We start from the raw sequence: 15,904 nt of genomic DNA on the forward strand, positions 1-15,904 counted from the left end.
AACACATGGGAGCACGAGGTACAAGGAGGGGGGGGGGGGGGGGCGGCACAATAATTGTGGGGAGAATATCTGCAAGAATATCTACTAGAAGCCCCTGGACCATGGAAGCACAGGTTTAGTATAGTTTGCTTTTTCCTGGTTTTTGCCCTCTAAACCTAGGTGCAACTTATAGTCCAGAACATCTTATATTCCGGTACTCTGTAATACACTGAGGAATATGTCAGTGCTATATAAAAACACTATACATAAGTATATCTTTAACCACTTTGTCCTCCTTGACGTATAAAAACGTCAAGGAGGACACGCGCGCTCCCGCGGCCGATCGCGCGCGTGCAAGCGCACTCCCGGCCGCGGATTCGTTAGCCCAGGAATCAATGAATCGGGCCATGGTGCCCGATCTCTGATTTCTCTCCCCCGCAGAAAAAGCGACAGCTTCTCTCGCAAGCTTCACTTTTTCTGACTCCTATGTTCCTCTAAGCGTACATTATACGCTTAGAGTGACGTAATGTAAATAAACTCAAGGTTGCCATCTTGTGGCCAAAAAGTAAAACTACATCTGAAAGTAAAAAAAAAATTACAATACACATAAGTTTCCCCAAATCAAACACTATTTACATCCCACCCTCCCAAAAATACCTACATAAAATGTTCAATAAAAAACAAAACTGTATTTTTTATTTTATTTTTTTTAAGTTTTACTTTTATTAGTTAGGAACACTATCAATTTACATATTTTTTTCAATTGAGATAGGAATTGTTTGGGAAGTTCTGCTAAGTACTGGTGTATACATTTCGCTAGCAACCTCTTTGTTTACTGTTATCAAAATACTTTCAAGCTTTACTGACAAAACTGACGGCAGAATGAACCATGAGGGGAGGGGAAATTCCCCTCACACTTGATCAGTTAACCTTGTGTGTAACTCTGTGTGTGAGAGAAAGCTCCCAGCAGCTGCAGCTTCTGTGTCCTGTGTTTTTGATTAAAGTGTGTGAAGAGAGCAGAGGAAACTTGTTATGAACATTTTTAATTGTCACAGCTTTTCATACTGTTTTTGCTTTCAGAGAAAAATACTCTCTAGTCTGATATGCAACACTGTCTGTGCATTGAAGCAGACACCCCCTCTGCAATTGATTTGTCCCAATATAGCTAAATCCTACACTTTATGGCCACTAGGTGGCGCTAAGCACTCTCCTGGAAGATACCAGGGAATGCAAGAGATTATTTTTTCGGTTCATGAATCAAATACCTCCTGATTGGAGGCATTTGATTCATTTGCAGGGAATCGTTTGCCTCAGGGGAACACTTGTTCCTCTTCAGCAATCAGTCCCCTGTAATAGCTGCAGGGAACTAGCCGCCTGCATGCAGATACGCGTGCACAAGGTCAGCAACACTGCTGAACAGATATATTCGTCCAGTTTGCCTTTGAGTGGCGATTTTTGGACAAAAATATCCATCCAGTGGTTAACCACATAGGGGCCTAGGCCTTGAATTCCCCTAATGACCAGGCTCTTTTTTGCTGCACTGGGCTGTGCAGGCTTCTTAGCCTCCTGCACATCCCAGCTAAGGAGCATGGCGATCAGACTCCCCTCCTATTTATGTCCCTAAGGGGACATGCCGCCGGAGGTGTCCGATCGCTGCTGCACGTGATTTTTTTTTGCTTCATAAAGGCTATCTCTCGCTCTGTCCACCTTTCATTCCTTCCTCCCTCCCCTCTGCCTACAGGATTGAACAGGACTGCGATCCGTCCTGTTCCGCCTCTCATAGGCATCAGCCTATGAGATGACTGCGATCGCTGATCTCGTACATCACTGCTGGAGACCGCAGCGATGTACGGATGTAAACAGAGGGGATTTCTTTCCCCTTTCGTTTACAAACAGCCTGTTAGCTGTGATCGGCGGCTAGCAGACTAATCATGGAGCGGAGCTCTGTGAACCGGCAGGGAACGATCGGGCATGCACGTGGCCGTTCCCTGGGAAACCACAGCTCCAGTACTTGACGCCAATTGAAGTTAGGCGGTCCTGGAGCTGCCGCCGTGGTCACGCCCATTGGCGTGACACGGTCGTTAGGTAGTTAAACAAGACCAGTTGCCTGGCAGTTCTGCTGAACCCTTGGCTGCAGTAGTGTCTGAATCACCCACCTAAAACAAGCATGTGGCTAATCCAGTCATACTTGTCAGAGCACCTGAACTGCATGCTTGTTTCAGCGTTTTTTGGCTAAAAGTATTAGGGGCAGAGAATCAGCAGAATAGCCAGGCAATGTGCATTGTTGCTTCACCTTAGGTTCCCTGAAAAGTGGAAGGGAATTCACTTTTTAAAACTCTTATAGCTACTTTTAGGGTCAAGAGTAGTTGTTTTACATAATTCTCCCTCTTTATATGTATAGATACATAGAAATGAATAATTGCCTGGCTGATCTCCCAGAGAGATTATAGCAGAGATTGCGGAGCAGCATTCATTTCTGAAGGCTCAGTCCAGCTCCTCCCTGCCTCTTCCTTCGTAGTGACACATCACAATGGCAAAAGTTGACGTGGCAGTCATTGGTGGACCGGAACTGCACTAAAATGCTGTTAGTTTGTCTAGCATCAGACTGTTTGAGCCACTGTAATGTTGTGCAATTCACGTCCACCTATGAGTGAGCTGTCAGCCGTTGCCACAGTAACGCATCACTACGAGGGAGGAGCAGGAGGAAGTCTTCAGAACTACCTTCTGCTCTGCACTCTCTTCTGTAATCTCACTGTAGGTTCAGCCGGGTAATTTTTAATTTCTATGTATCTATACATATAAAAAGGTGGAGATTTATGTTAACCACTTCCTGAAAAAGGGACGTTTTAAAACGCCATTTTTTTGCACCATTCAGTGCAAAACAGACATTTTAAAACAAGCTGTTTTGCACGATCGCAGTACACCAGCGGTAGGGGCCACAGCCACTTTCCATCACCTATGGGTGCTTGGGAAGTGGATAAACAACGTCTCTTGACCCTAAGGCCCCATTTACACTTAATCAGTTGGTACACGTTTTTCTTTTCTTCTCCATAGCTGTGCATTATGAAAAATCTTTCAGTTAAAAGGTGTATTGTGTGAGCCACTCGGCTCGGAAACATGGACATTACTTTGAAAATCAGTTGTCCTTTCAGTTACAACTGAGAGCAACTGATTAAAGTGAACCTCCAGACTAAAAATCGACTCAGCAGCACTGAAAAGGCCTCGTGTTTCTTTAACAGTTTCACAGCATCAGAACTTTGTTTCTCTTATACAAGCCTCATTTTTAGCTGCACAGAAGAAAACTGCTCGGGCAGTTTTCCCCTTTTGCTGTGCAAAGCATGGTGGGATTTCTGATGTTGTTGTTCTCGTTCTGCTGTTCTGCTGTTTTGGTGCACATTTTTTTTTTTTACATTTTGAATTTGACATTTGAAGCCTAGTGCGTGCAGCTGGGAGGAGTTATCAGGACACTGCACAGTTGGAACTGTGTCTCATGCTCCCTGTCACCTCCTTTCAACCAAAAAGATGGCAGCCCCCATGAATTACAAACATTTGCCTGTTCTTTTAAAACAGGGTGGGTAAAAGATTATATTACCTATCTATTCTAATTAACATAACTAATGTAACTTAATGACAGTATGTTTAGGCTGAAGTTCCCCTTTAAGGCCCCGTTCACACTTGCGTTTTGCCATGCAAATGTACCGGATCCTGATCGGATCAGGACCTGATCCGGATCGGAACCGTGCGGTTCCGATCCGGATCCGGTCCGTTTGCATCAGGCTGCCATCCGGATCCGTGGGCAAAAAATAGCGAAATTTAAATAAAAAAATGTTGGGGTCAGCAGAAGGTGCACCTGTAGAATCAGGTTCCTCCGCTGTAGGCCTCACCTCCACCTCCGACATTCTGCCAAACAGCTCCAGCACGTCTGTCACTGCTGCTCCACTCCAGACATGCTTGGCCCATGTGTCCCCATCCGAAATGGCCGCTTGGATACGCATAGGATGTGGGGTAGAACGTCAGGTGTTTGTAGGCAGTGTGTTCTGTGCCTTCTGTTTCCCATTGGTTTCTGTGTTCCGGATGGTGCTGTCAGGCTCAGGTCCGGCTCCGGTCCGGGTGCGTGGGCCGGAGATCCGGACCCAAAAAATAGCGCATGTTGGAAAAGTGTCTGGAGTCTGGATCCGGTCCGGCTCCGTACTGTACGGAACGGACAAGTGTGAACGTCCGCATAGACTTTACATTGCTATGCGGAACGTACGTTCCGTTTGTACAGTATACCGTCTGGATCCGGCCCGGCGAATCCGGACAGGGAACGTTAATGTGAACCGGGCCTTAGTATAAACATGGCCTTAATCAGTTGCTCTCAGTTATAACTGAAAGGACAACTGATTTTGAAAGTAATGTCCATGTTTCTGAGCCGAAAGATTTTTCATAATGCACAGCTATGGAGAAGAAAAGAAAAACGTGTACCAACTGATTAAGTGTAAATGGGGCCTTAGGGTCAAGAGACGTTGTTTATCCACTTCCCAAGCACCCATAGGTGATGGAAAGTGGCTGTGGCCCCTACCGCTGGTGTACTGCGATCGTGCAAAGCAGCTTGTTTTAAAATGTCTGCTTTGCACTGAATGGTGCAAAAAATGGCGTTTTAAAACGTCCCTTTTTCAGGAAGTGGTTAACATAAATCTGCACCTTTTTATATGTATAGATACATAGAAATTAAAAATTACCCGGCTAAACCTACAGTGAGATTACAGAAGAGAGTGCAGAGCAGAAGGTAGTTCTGAAGACTTCCTCCTGCTCCTCCCTCGTAGTGATGCGTTACTGTGGCAACGGCTGACAGCTCACTCATAGGTGGACGTGAATTGCACAACATTACAGTGGCTCAAACAGTCTGATGCTACACAAACTAACAGCATTTTAGTGCAGTTCCGGTCCACCAATGACTGACATGTCAACTTTTGTCACTGTGCACTATGAAAAATCTTTCAGTTAAAAGGTGTATAGTGTGAGCCACTCGGTTCGGAAACATGGACATTTCTTTGAAAAGCATTTGTCCTTTCAGTTATAACTGAGAGTAACTGATTAAGGCCATGTTTATACTTAATCAGTTGCTCTCAGTTATAACTGAAAGGACAACTGATTTTCAAAGTAATGTCCATGTTTCCGAGCCGAGTGGCTCACACTATACACCTTTTAACTGAAAGATTTTTCATAATGCACAGCTATGGAGAAGAAAAGAAAAACGTGTACCAACTGATTAAGTGTAAATGGGGCCTTAGGGTCAAGAGTGGCTCAGTTCACACTATACACCTTTTAACTGAAAGATTTTTCATAATGCACTGCTATGGAGAAGAAAAAAAAACGCGTACCAACTGATGCAATGGTAACAAGATTTTTAACCCTCCTGGCGGTCTATTAAAAACCGCCAGGGGGCAGCGCTGACTTTTTTTTTTTTTTTTTTTTAAATCATGTAGCGAGCATAGGGCTCCGGCAATATGCGATCGGGAAATCCCGTTCAAAGAACGGGATTTCCTGGAGGGCTTCCCCCGTCGCCATGGTGACGGGGCGGGATGACGTCATGGACGCCGTGACGTCTAAGGGAGTCCCGATCCACCCCTTAGCGCTGCCTGGCGCTGATAGGCCAGGCAGCGCAGGGGGGCCTCTGCGGCGACGCGGATAGCGGCGACTCGGCGCGGGGTGGCGGCGATCGGTGTGCTGACGCAGCTAGCAAAGTGCTAGCTGCGTTCAGCAAAAAAAAAAATTACGCAAATTGGCCCAGCAGGGCCTGAGAAAACCTCCTGCGCGGCTTACCCCGAACTACGCTCGGGGTTACCGCCAGGAAGGTTAAAGCGTGAGTTCAATCCCATTTTATGCAGTAATTCAGTTTTATTAGCAGTGCAGGTAATTGGAATTACAGGTCAACTTTTCTATTCATACACAATAGCCTCGATTCATAAAGCATTACCGCATACCGAGCACTTAGGAAAGTGTCAATTTATAAAAGCTGTTACCACATGAAAAGCTACAATTACCGAGCATTGAGGTAAATTACCGACTTGAGTGGGAAATATGTCAGTAAATGTCAATTCATAAAAGTTAGAACATGCGATAACAAGCCGGAAAATTACCGGCTGCTCTGGGCTGGCTATAGGAGAGTGATAGGAGAGCGGTAACACTGAAAGCCACAATCAGAGGGGATGAGCTGTGACTGACAGGAGCAGAGCCAATAGAAACAGCTCCTGTCTGCTTCAAGGGGAACTGAAGTAAGAGGTATATGGAGGCTGCCATATTTATTTCCTTTTAATCAATACCAGTTGCCTGGCAGCCCTGCTGGTCTATTTCTCTGCAGTAGTATCTGAATAGCACCAGAAACAAGCATGCAGCTAGTCTTGTCAGATCTGACTTCAAAGTCTGAAACAACTGATCTGCTGCATGCTTGTTCAGGCGCTATGGCTAATCGTATTAGAGGCAGAGGATCAGCAGGGCTGCCAGGTAACTGGTATTGCTTAAAAGGAAATAAACATGGCAGCCTCCATATACCTCTCTCTACAGTTCCCCTTTCAGGTCCTGCTGATCCGATGGATGCTGATAGGAAGCGCAGGCTTCCCCGGTGGAACAAAAGTTTCTACCACCCACGTAGTGAGCAGAGAGAAAGGAACAAATAAAATTTCCCTTGCAGCCCTTCAGCATTGTTTAACCTCTACAGTTCCTGATAGATGCTTTCCCTATACTAGCTGCTTATCTTCAAAGCAGGGCATGTGTGATGTCTCCTAAAAGTTCATTTAATCTGTGGCAATTAAATAAAATGTTAAGAGACACTAATAGACAGATTCAGGGCTAAGAGAGGCAGTAAAACTAAACAAGCACATCTAAACTGAAGCTGGGATGCTTCTTTTATTGTAATGCTTTTTCTCTGCAGGCGAACAGCCAAATGTAACAAATCATTTATCAACTCAGCCAGCTACATTCCGCATGTTACCGACAGCTGGGCTTTGGGAAAATACCGCATTTCTACCGCACCTGTTAAAATGTTTATGAATTAGCTTTAGCACACAGAAGTCTACAATACTGAAAGCGGTATATCCCCTCCCAGATTTTTTACCGCAAAGCCTTTTATGAATCAAGGCCAATGTCTTATGGCCCATACTCACGAGTGACATTTGTCGGCGCAACACGCGGCGCGCGCGTGTTGCGGCGACAGGTCGCCCGTGAGTATGGGCCGCCGCACGCGCGCGCACCCCGAACTGTCGCCCGTCGCTCATGTCGCCAGGCGATTGAAACTTTCAATCGCATGGCGACAGTCGCCGCTGCCCCCCTGCCGCAACTGTCGCTAGTCCGCGTGAGTACGCGGACTAGCGACAGCAACCTCCATGTAGGTACATGGAGCTTCCGGCGGGGGGAGGAGGAACGTCAGCGACAGCTTCCGCCTTGCCGCTGGTCCCTCTTCCGCGTGTGTACGCGGAGGGACCTGGCGAGAAGCTGCCGCCGGCCTGTCGCCCACACGCTCACGTGTGCTGGCGACAGGCCACATTTCTCGCCCGTGAGTATGGGCCTTTAGAGGCATCAATGATTAGATATATTCTTTCTCAGTAGTTTGTTTCTGTGCCCCATTTCTTTCCATTATAATGTAATATACATCCAGGAATCGCAACTCCGTTATTTTACTTCACAATGGGTGTTGATGATGGGTGGAAGTGGGAATTAGGTGGGGTTGCTCTTTAAGATGTCATCCTCACACCTTTTCTTTATACCCTTTTACTTTCTGTTGAGCGAGAGGGCAGAACATTCTAAAAGCATACTAGAGCTAAAATTTCCAGTGCTAGTAAATGGGAATGAATACATTTCTTAGTTTCCTTTAGAGCCATGCAGCAACTCAGTTTGTGTAAAAGTAAAGCATGCCATTCTTGGATAACTAGGCAATTTGGTGCAGTCACAAACAGGCCCCGTGGAAATGTAAATGAAAGGCTTGCATTTGTGACATAGCTATGACCTTACAGTTTATGTGTCTGCCTTCCTAACTTGGGAGACAAATAAAGGTACCCACAAGTCTTATGGAAACATTATAAAGTCATGTCTTGAGAAAAACTGTTAAAGTGTCTGTTCCTATGACTTGTCTATTGCTGTAATGACTTTGTGATATATGGGTCTTGTTGTTTTTGGCAGGTTATAATATTAAACTCATTCATCCTTAACTGAGGAAACATGCAATTATCTGATGTCATTATTACCATTTGAGCAGCTTACAAGAAATCTTATGTGAAGCTTTGCTGGCCATTAGGAAATAACATCAAAAATATCTAGAATGCAAACTTCCTAAACTGTCATTTTCGCTTTTGAGAGAAGTTCGGCAATATCTAACCCCCGCCAGGGACTCTAAAGCTAAGTACACACGGGGGGGATTTGTAGCTGTCGCTAGCACACGGGAGCGTGTGCGCGACAGCTCGGTGACAGCTCGTCGCCAAGTCCCTCTGCATCCACACGGCAGCAGAGGGATTAGCGATGCGGCGGAAGCTGTCGCCGAGGTTCCATCCCCCCCGCCGGAAGCTCCGTGTGCTGTGTGTGGGTTGCTGTCGCTAACCCGCATACACATGCGGGACTAGCGACAGTTCCGGCTAGGTTGCGGCGACAGCTGTAGCCGGCGATTGAACATGTCAATCGCCTGTCGACAGCTCCGACGGGCAACGGTTCGGGGCGCGCGCGTCATACACACGGGCGAATTGTCGCCGCAACACGCGCGTGCCACGTGGTTGCAGCGACTGCCGTACCCCGTGTGTATGAACCTTAATTCTCTCTGCTACTGTGGTTCACTGGATACCTTTGATTCACAGTGCTCTACTTTGATGGAAGCTACTTCATCTCCCATTGTAGAGCATCTTCTCCATATATTTTGTGATATAGAATTTAAAGTGCAGTGACCCCACTTTGCTGCTGTTGCCAGCCTTGTAGTAAGTTTTATTGCAGATTTTTCTACAGAGAAAATCAGTGAAGGTTAGCTTGTAGCAGACACCCATTAGCATTAAGTAGGGATTGAGTTTGTAGGGAGAATTTCCATATTGGGGTGACAGTATTGGTGGCCACACACATTACATTTTTTTTTTTTTTCGATTCAACAGTTTTTAAATTATTTTTTTTGCTCGAATTTAAAAATGATACCAATGTAACCAATGTACCACACATGTATGTTCGATTTTGACACACAATCATGAGGAATGAATAAAAGCTATAAATTAGATGTAATAATATATGAATTTTCATTTATAAATATGTATGGTGTGCTCTGTGCCATCACTGCTACAGTGGAGGAAATAATTATTTGACCCCTCACTGATTTTGTAAGTTTGTCCAATGACAAAGAAATGAAGAGTCTCAGAACAGTATCATTTCAATGGTAGGTTTATTTTAACAGTGGCAGATAGCACATCAAAAGGAAAATCGAAAAAATAACCTTAAATAAAAGATAGCAACTGATTTGCATTGAGTGAAATAAGTTTTTGAACCCCTACCAACCATTAAGAGTTCTGGCTCCCACAGAGTGGTTAGACACTTCTACTCAATTAGTCACCCTCATTAAGGACACCTGTCTTAACTAGTCACCTGTATAAAAGACACCTGTCCACAGAATCAATCAATCAAGCAGACTCCAAACTCTCCAACATGGGAAAGACCAAAGAGCTGTCCAAGGATGTCAGAGACAAAATTGTAGACCTGCACAAGGCTGGAATGGGCTACAAAACCATTAGCAAGAAGCTGGGAGAGAAGGTGACAACTGTTGGTGCGATTGTTCGAAAATGGAAGAAGCACAAAATGACCATCAATCGACCTCGCTCTGGGGCTCCACGCAAGATCTCACCTCGTGGGGTGTCATTGGTTCTGAGAAAGGTGAAAAAGCATTATAGAACTACACGGGAGGAGTTAGTGAATGACCTCAAATTAGCAGGGACCACAGTCACCAAGAAAACCATTGGAAACACATTACACTGCAACGGATTAAAATCCTGCAGGGCTCACAAGGTCCCCCTGCTCATGAAGGCACATGTGCAGGCCCGTCTGAAGTTTGAAATGAACACCTGAATGATTCTGTGAGTGACTGGGAGAAGGTGCTGTGGTCTGATGAGACCAAAATAGAGCTCTTTGGCATTAACTCAACTCGCTGTGTTTGGAGGAAGAAAAATGCTGCCTATGACCCCCAAAACACCGTCCCCACCGTCAAGCAAGGGGGTGGAAACATTTTGCTTTGGGGGTGTTTTTCTGCTAAGGGCACAGGAAAACTTAATCGCATTAACGGGAAAATGGACGGAGCCATGTATCGTGAAATCCTGAACGACAACCTCCTTCCCTCTGCCAGGAAACTGAAAATGGGTCGTGGATGGGTGTTCCAGCACGACAATGATCCAAAACATACAGCAAAGGCAACAAAGGAGTGGCTCAAGAAGAAGCACATTAAGGTCATGGAGTGGCCTAGTCAGTCTCCGGACCTTAATCCAATAGAAAACCTATGGAGGGAGCTCAAGCTCAGAGTTGCACAGAGACAGCCTCGAAACATTAAGGATTTAGAGATGATCTGCAAAGAGGTGTGGACCAACATTCCTCGTAAAATGTGTGCAAACTTGGTCATCAATTACAAGAAACGTTTGACCTCTGTGCTTGCAAACAAGGGTTTTTCCACTAAGTATTACGGTAAGTCTTTTATTGTTAGAGGGTTCAAAAACTTATTTCACTCAATGAAATGCAAATCAGTTGCTATCTTTTATTTAAGGTTATTTTTTCGATTTTCCTTTTGATGTGCTATCTGCCACTGTTAAAATAAACCTACCATTGAAATGATACTGTTCTGAGACTTTTCATTTCTTTGTCATTGGACAAACTTTCAAAATCAGTGAGGGGTCAAATAATTATTTCCTCCACTGTATATATATATATATATAAAGGGTCCCAACACAAACAACCTTAGAAAATGTACCTTACATTAACAAATCTGTTCCTCATTTATTTTAATCCATAACACTACATTTATTACAGTGAAGAAATACATTCTATCTAATGTGTCACTTTGACAAATAAAGTTTCCTTATTTTTGAATGTAAACTTAAAATTAGGATGAATTACTTTAATACAACCTTCCACACACCATTCCATTTGTGACAAAATTGAAGAGATTTTTCTAACCTTTCCGATCAAATACTTTCAAATGTAGGAATAAAGGGCCTTGCTCTCACATGTTATCTTCCTACCTCTCTGGAAGGTCCTTCACAGTCTCCCACTCAGATCAGATCTCTTCTCCTCATGCTTTGTCTGTCGGGGTTCCTCAAGTCTCTGTCCTTGGTCCCCTCCTCTTTTCCATCTACATGCACGGTCTTGGTGACTTAATCAACTCATTCGAGTTTCAATACCACCTGTATGCAGACGATGCGCAACTGTACCTCTCGGACTCAGACCTTAACTCCCTCCTAAAACGTGTTCCTGACTGCTTGTCTGCTATATCCTCCTTCATGTCCTCTCGCTTCCTAAAACTTAATATGAGTAAAATGGAACTAATAATTTTTCCACCGTCTCTGGCCCACCTCTCTGCCTGAAGTAACTATAAATGTTGGTAACACTCCCATAACTTCCGTTCCCAAATCACGGTGCTTGGGGGTAATATTCGACTCTTCTCTCTCTTTTATTCCTCATCTTAACTCCATAACCAGCTCCTGCCATCTCCAACTCAAAAATATATCTCGCATCCGTCCCTTTCTCACTCAAGACGCAACCAAAATGTTAATACATGCTCTTATAATTTCTCGTCTGGACTACTGCAACGTACTACTTTGTGGACTACCTTCTAACAAACTGGCCCGCTCCAGTCGGTACTGAACTCAGCTGCTCGTCTCATTCATCTTTCTTCTCGATCTTCCTCAGCTGACCCTCTCTATCAAGCTCTTCACTGGCTGCCAATTAACCAGAGGATCCAGTTCAAACTCCTAACCCTAATCTACAAAGCTCTCCACAATCTCTCTCCCCGGTACATATCATCACTCATTTCCAGATACAAACCCAATCGCAATCTCAGATCTGCACACGATCTTCTGCTATCCTCCTCTAGAATCACCTCCTCACATTCCCGCTTACAAGATTTTGCACGCGCTTCACCCCTTCTCTGGAATCCCCTCCCACAACACATCCGTCACTCGCCAACCTTTGTTACTTTTAAATGCTCTCTAAAAACTCATTTGTTCCAACAAGCATATGCGCTACCTTAAGCCACTTCCCTTTGTCCTAAGACCAAATTGCACTCCTACTAGGTGTCCTAAAACACACTGCCTTTATATATATTTTATCGTATACTACCCCTCCTCTTGTTTCCCCCCCATTCCCTTTAGATTGTAAACTCGCAAGGGCAGGGCTCTCTCCCCCTTTTGTGTCTTGGAAATCATTATACATTTTATTCATCATGTTACTTTTATCACTGTCAATACCACTTCTGTATTTTGTATTCTGTATGCTGTATCATTTTTTGTATTTTGTCACTAATTTTGTATCTTGTATATTAGTGTACACCATTGTCTGTATTATTATGTACCCCATGTTTGTTTCTTACTTTGTACAGCGCCACGGAATATGTTGGCGCTTTATAAATCAATAATAATAATAATAATAATAATAATAATCAATTTTTAGTAAAAAAAAAGACAATTTTGAACAAATTTGTTGATTGATTGATTTTTTCACAAAGTCCATCATTTTAATCGAATTGGGGTAAAATCTAACAGAAAAATTGTAACGTGTGGCCACCATAAGTATTACAGGAGATCAAGCCATGGAAAAGGGGACATCCTCTTCTCCAGTGCACAGCCAATGCCATAATGTGTTGGTTGGGTCACCCTCCCAATGCCTGGAAATGAGGGAATTCACTAAATATCAATTAGATTTTTGAGATTTAAAGGTATATATGTATGGAAATGCTTTAAAGCGGACCTGAACTCAGAACTGCATGTATGCTCTAAAAGATAAGCAACATCATAATATCCTTTTAAAGAAAAATATTTATTTGTTACGGCTGATACAAATCTAGCAAGAAATCTGAAATGTCTACTTCCTGCTTTCATGGAAGCAGATATATTGTTAGCATCCTAATTTTACCAATTAGCTCTCTGCTGTTGCAGTCAGCTGACACAGCTGAGGGACCAAATTACAACTTGTGCTTAGTCACAGGTTAGGGGGTATTAGACAGGCTAAACTCTCTAAATACACACAGGGCACATTTCTCTATGCTTCCCTTCCTTCCTGTGCAAGAGTTCAGGTCTACTTTAAAGGGAACCTGAACTGAGTAAAATTATTTTAAATAAACACATGAGGTAACTTCAAAAGAACATTACATAGTTACCTTGCCATCAGTTCTTCTTAGAAGCTCACCATTTTCTTCTGACAACCCTTTCAGTTCTGACAACATTTTGCCAGAACTGAAATATATCAGTTGCTGTCAGTTTTAGCTGAGAGGACAACTGATGTGGCAGGTAATGTCCATGTTTCCCTATGGCTCAAGTGGGCAATGTTACAGTTTAACAGTGTGCTGACCAGAAAGCTGTTATGGGGTAATAGCCATTTTCAAAATGGAGGACGGAGAATTCACTTGATCACAGTGAACAAACAGGACGCAGGAGAAGAGAAAGAGATTGAGCAGTAGACTACACGGGAGGTAAGTATGACTTGTGTATGTTTATTTTTAATTTTCAGTTCAGGTTTTCTTTAAGTGTCATATAAACCCATTATTAGAGAGCTACTGAAGATGCTGTTACTAAACTGTAGAAAGTGGTAGTTAAATTAGTAAAGGCATTTCATCTGCATGCTTTTTTTAGGTTAGTAAGTTAACATTACTGGCAGTAAACTAGCAGTCATTTTTCTCTCATGATAGGTATATGTTATTCCTGTGCAAATATTTTTACATATATGTAACCATTGGGTTAGAATGCCGATAATGTTCTTTATTTTAATACAATGATTTTAATATCATTTATACAGAAGAATCAGTATGATGAAAGTGTGAAGACTCTTTATTTCAGCTATTTGGCAATCCTTCGTAAGGTAGCAAATCATGCAGCTCTCCTACAGTCAACTGCTAATACTAGCAAAAAACAGGTGAGACATCTACAAGTGCTGCATTGTTTAATATTTGGCTTTTCATTTTACTGTTTTATGGAGTAGTGAAGAGGTCTGCATTTCGCCCAAAATTTTGAGCAGTTCTTGACCTGACATAAGGCATAATGAGATAAACATGGGTATATGTAGTACCTTTGTTATTTAGTGCTTTAATTTTTGTTTTTCTTTATGCATTGCACCAATTAATAGACCAGTGTTTTTATCTATGCAAGGAAGGCAGTCGAACAGCAGCCTAATGCAGTCACAGCTCTCCTTAAAAGTAAAACAGAAGGGAAAACACTTTTATCTGTCTGCACAAAGACTCCTGATAACAACAAAGTGCTGAAATGTTCTAGTGGCAATTAACATACTCTGAGGTAGACCTAACACATTTCAGAATGAGCCTTAAGAGTAGCTCATACCTTTTTGAAGTGGAGCTCAAATAGAACATTATAGCCGTCCTCACGATGCATGTCCTCTAGGCAAGTGCAGCATATAACCCTGGTATGATCTTGACTGGGGATTTTCTCTACAGACTCTAGCCTTTTGTGGTGGTGGTGAGGTTTTTGGCAACTTTACCCTTGAATGATTAGAGCCAATAATCCACATTTTATGCTTTTCTGTTGTAAATATATTTGTAATGGGAAACCCCACTGTAACTAATCTCTTGTTGTAGGGCTAAGTTAGTTGGTCTCAGGATTCTAAGTTTTTGCATGGTCATGGGGAAGATATCAGCAAATCTGCAGATACATAATGGAAATCTGCATAAAGCAGAAAGGTTTCTAGCTGCAGCAATGAAATGACCTTTAGTCACAAGATAATGCAGTGTAAAAATGACATCCCTTGCTAGCGCTAGCTACTACCATCTGCCACAAAACTGGTGGACCCTCCATAGATAGGCATATTCTGGATAAACTATAAACAGTATACTTGGTCAGTCAAATTACACTAAACATTCCTTACAGTATGCAAGTTTGTGTATCAGGGAAAATGACTGTTCTTAGTTTAGGGTTTTTTTTTTTTTTTTGCTAGCTCTTAATGGCGCTACTAGTTGTTGTTTACAAAATGAAATATCAGAAGTCACCATAAGCTCTGGGCTACTCATTGTAAGTAAGGCCTATTTATTTATGATTCTCTAGCCAGGCATTACATCAACAAATGGATGCGACCCAGAGCATTCCAACACTCCCAGTCTTCTTTTATCAAATAAAAATGGGAAATTCTATCAGATTTCTAGAACAAACAGCAAAAAACTGCTTTTGATCGTTTTTGTCAAATTGCTGTAAAATTGGATCCTTTTATTGCATGGTGTGTGGCCACTTTTAAAGCAGTATTTAAACTCAAAATAAAAATCCTATTAAAATCTAAAGAGTGCCCTTAAAAGACATATGTAATCGGTTTTACAGTCTAAATCAGGGGTCTCAAACTCGCGGCCCGCGGGCCATTTGCGGCCCTCGATACAATATTTTGTGGCCCTCGCCGGCAAAAGCTTCCTTATAGTTCGCTTCAGTGTTCCGAAGTAATCCGCCGCATCCCTGCCACTAAACGAAGGCTGCAGAGCCCCCAAATCGCCTGGGGGGCAATCCGTCGGCATTTCCTGGAAGGGGCAGAGCTTTCAGCTTCAGCTCTGCCTCTCCTGACGTCAATCGCCGCACGGATTGCCGCCTCTCCCCGCCCCTCTCTGTGAAGGAAGAGTGAGAGGGGCGGGCAGAGGCGGCGATGCGCCGCGATTGTGAAATTCTTTATGCAGCCCAGCCTCATCCTGACTTTGCCTCCTGCGGCCCCCCCAGGTAAATTAAGTTTGAGACCCCTGGTC

The 15,904-nt window shown here is 43.4% G+C and overlaps 1 protein-coding gene across 2 annotated transcripts in view; it reads left to right on the forward strand.

Moving 5' to 3' along the window:
• Window positions 1–15,904, forward strand: part of ERCC6L2 (ERCC excision repair 6 like 2) — a 289,432-nt gene that overhangs the window by 65,557 nt on the left and 207,971 nt on the right. For both annotated transcript variants that reach the window (XM_068237461.1, XM_068237451.1), the window contains exon 9: window positions 13,972–14,088. In XM_068237461.1, coding sequence (XP_068093562.1) covers window positions 13,972–14,088 — 117 coding nt within the window. The remainder of the gene's footprint in view (window positions 1–13,971; window positions 14,089–15,904) is intronic.

Source organism: Hyperolius riggenbachi, chromosome 1, assembly GCF_040937935.1.
Source record: "Hyperolius riggenbachi isolate aHypRig1 chromosome 1, aHypRig1.pri, whole genome shotgun sequence".
NCBI classification, from domain to species: Eukaryota; Metazoa; Chordata; class Amphibia; order Anura; family Hyperoliidae; genus Hyperolius; species Hyperolius riggenbachi.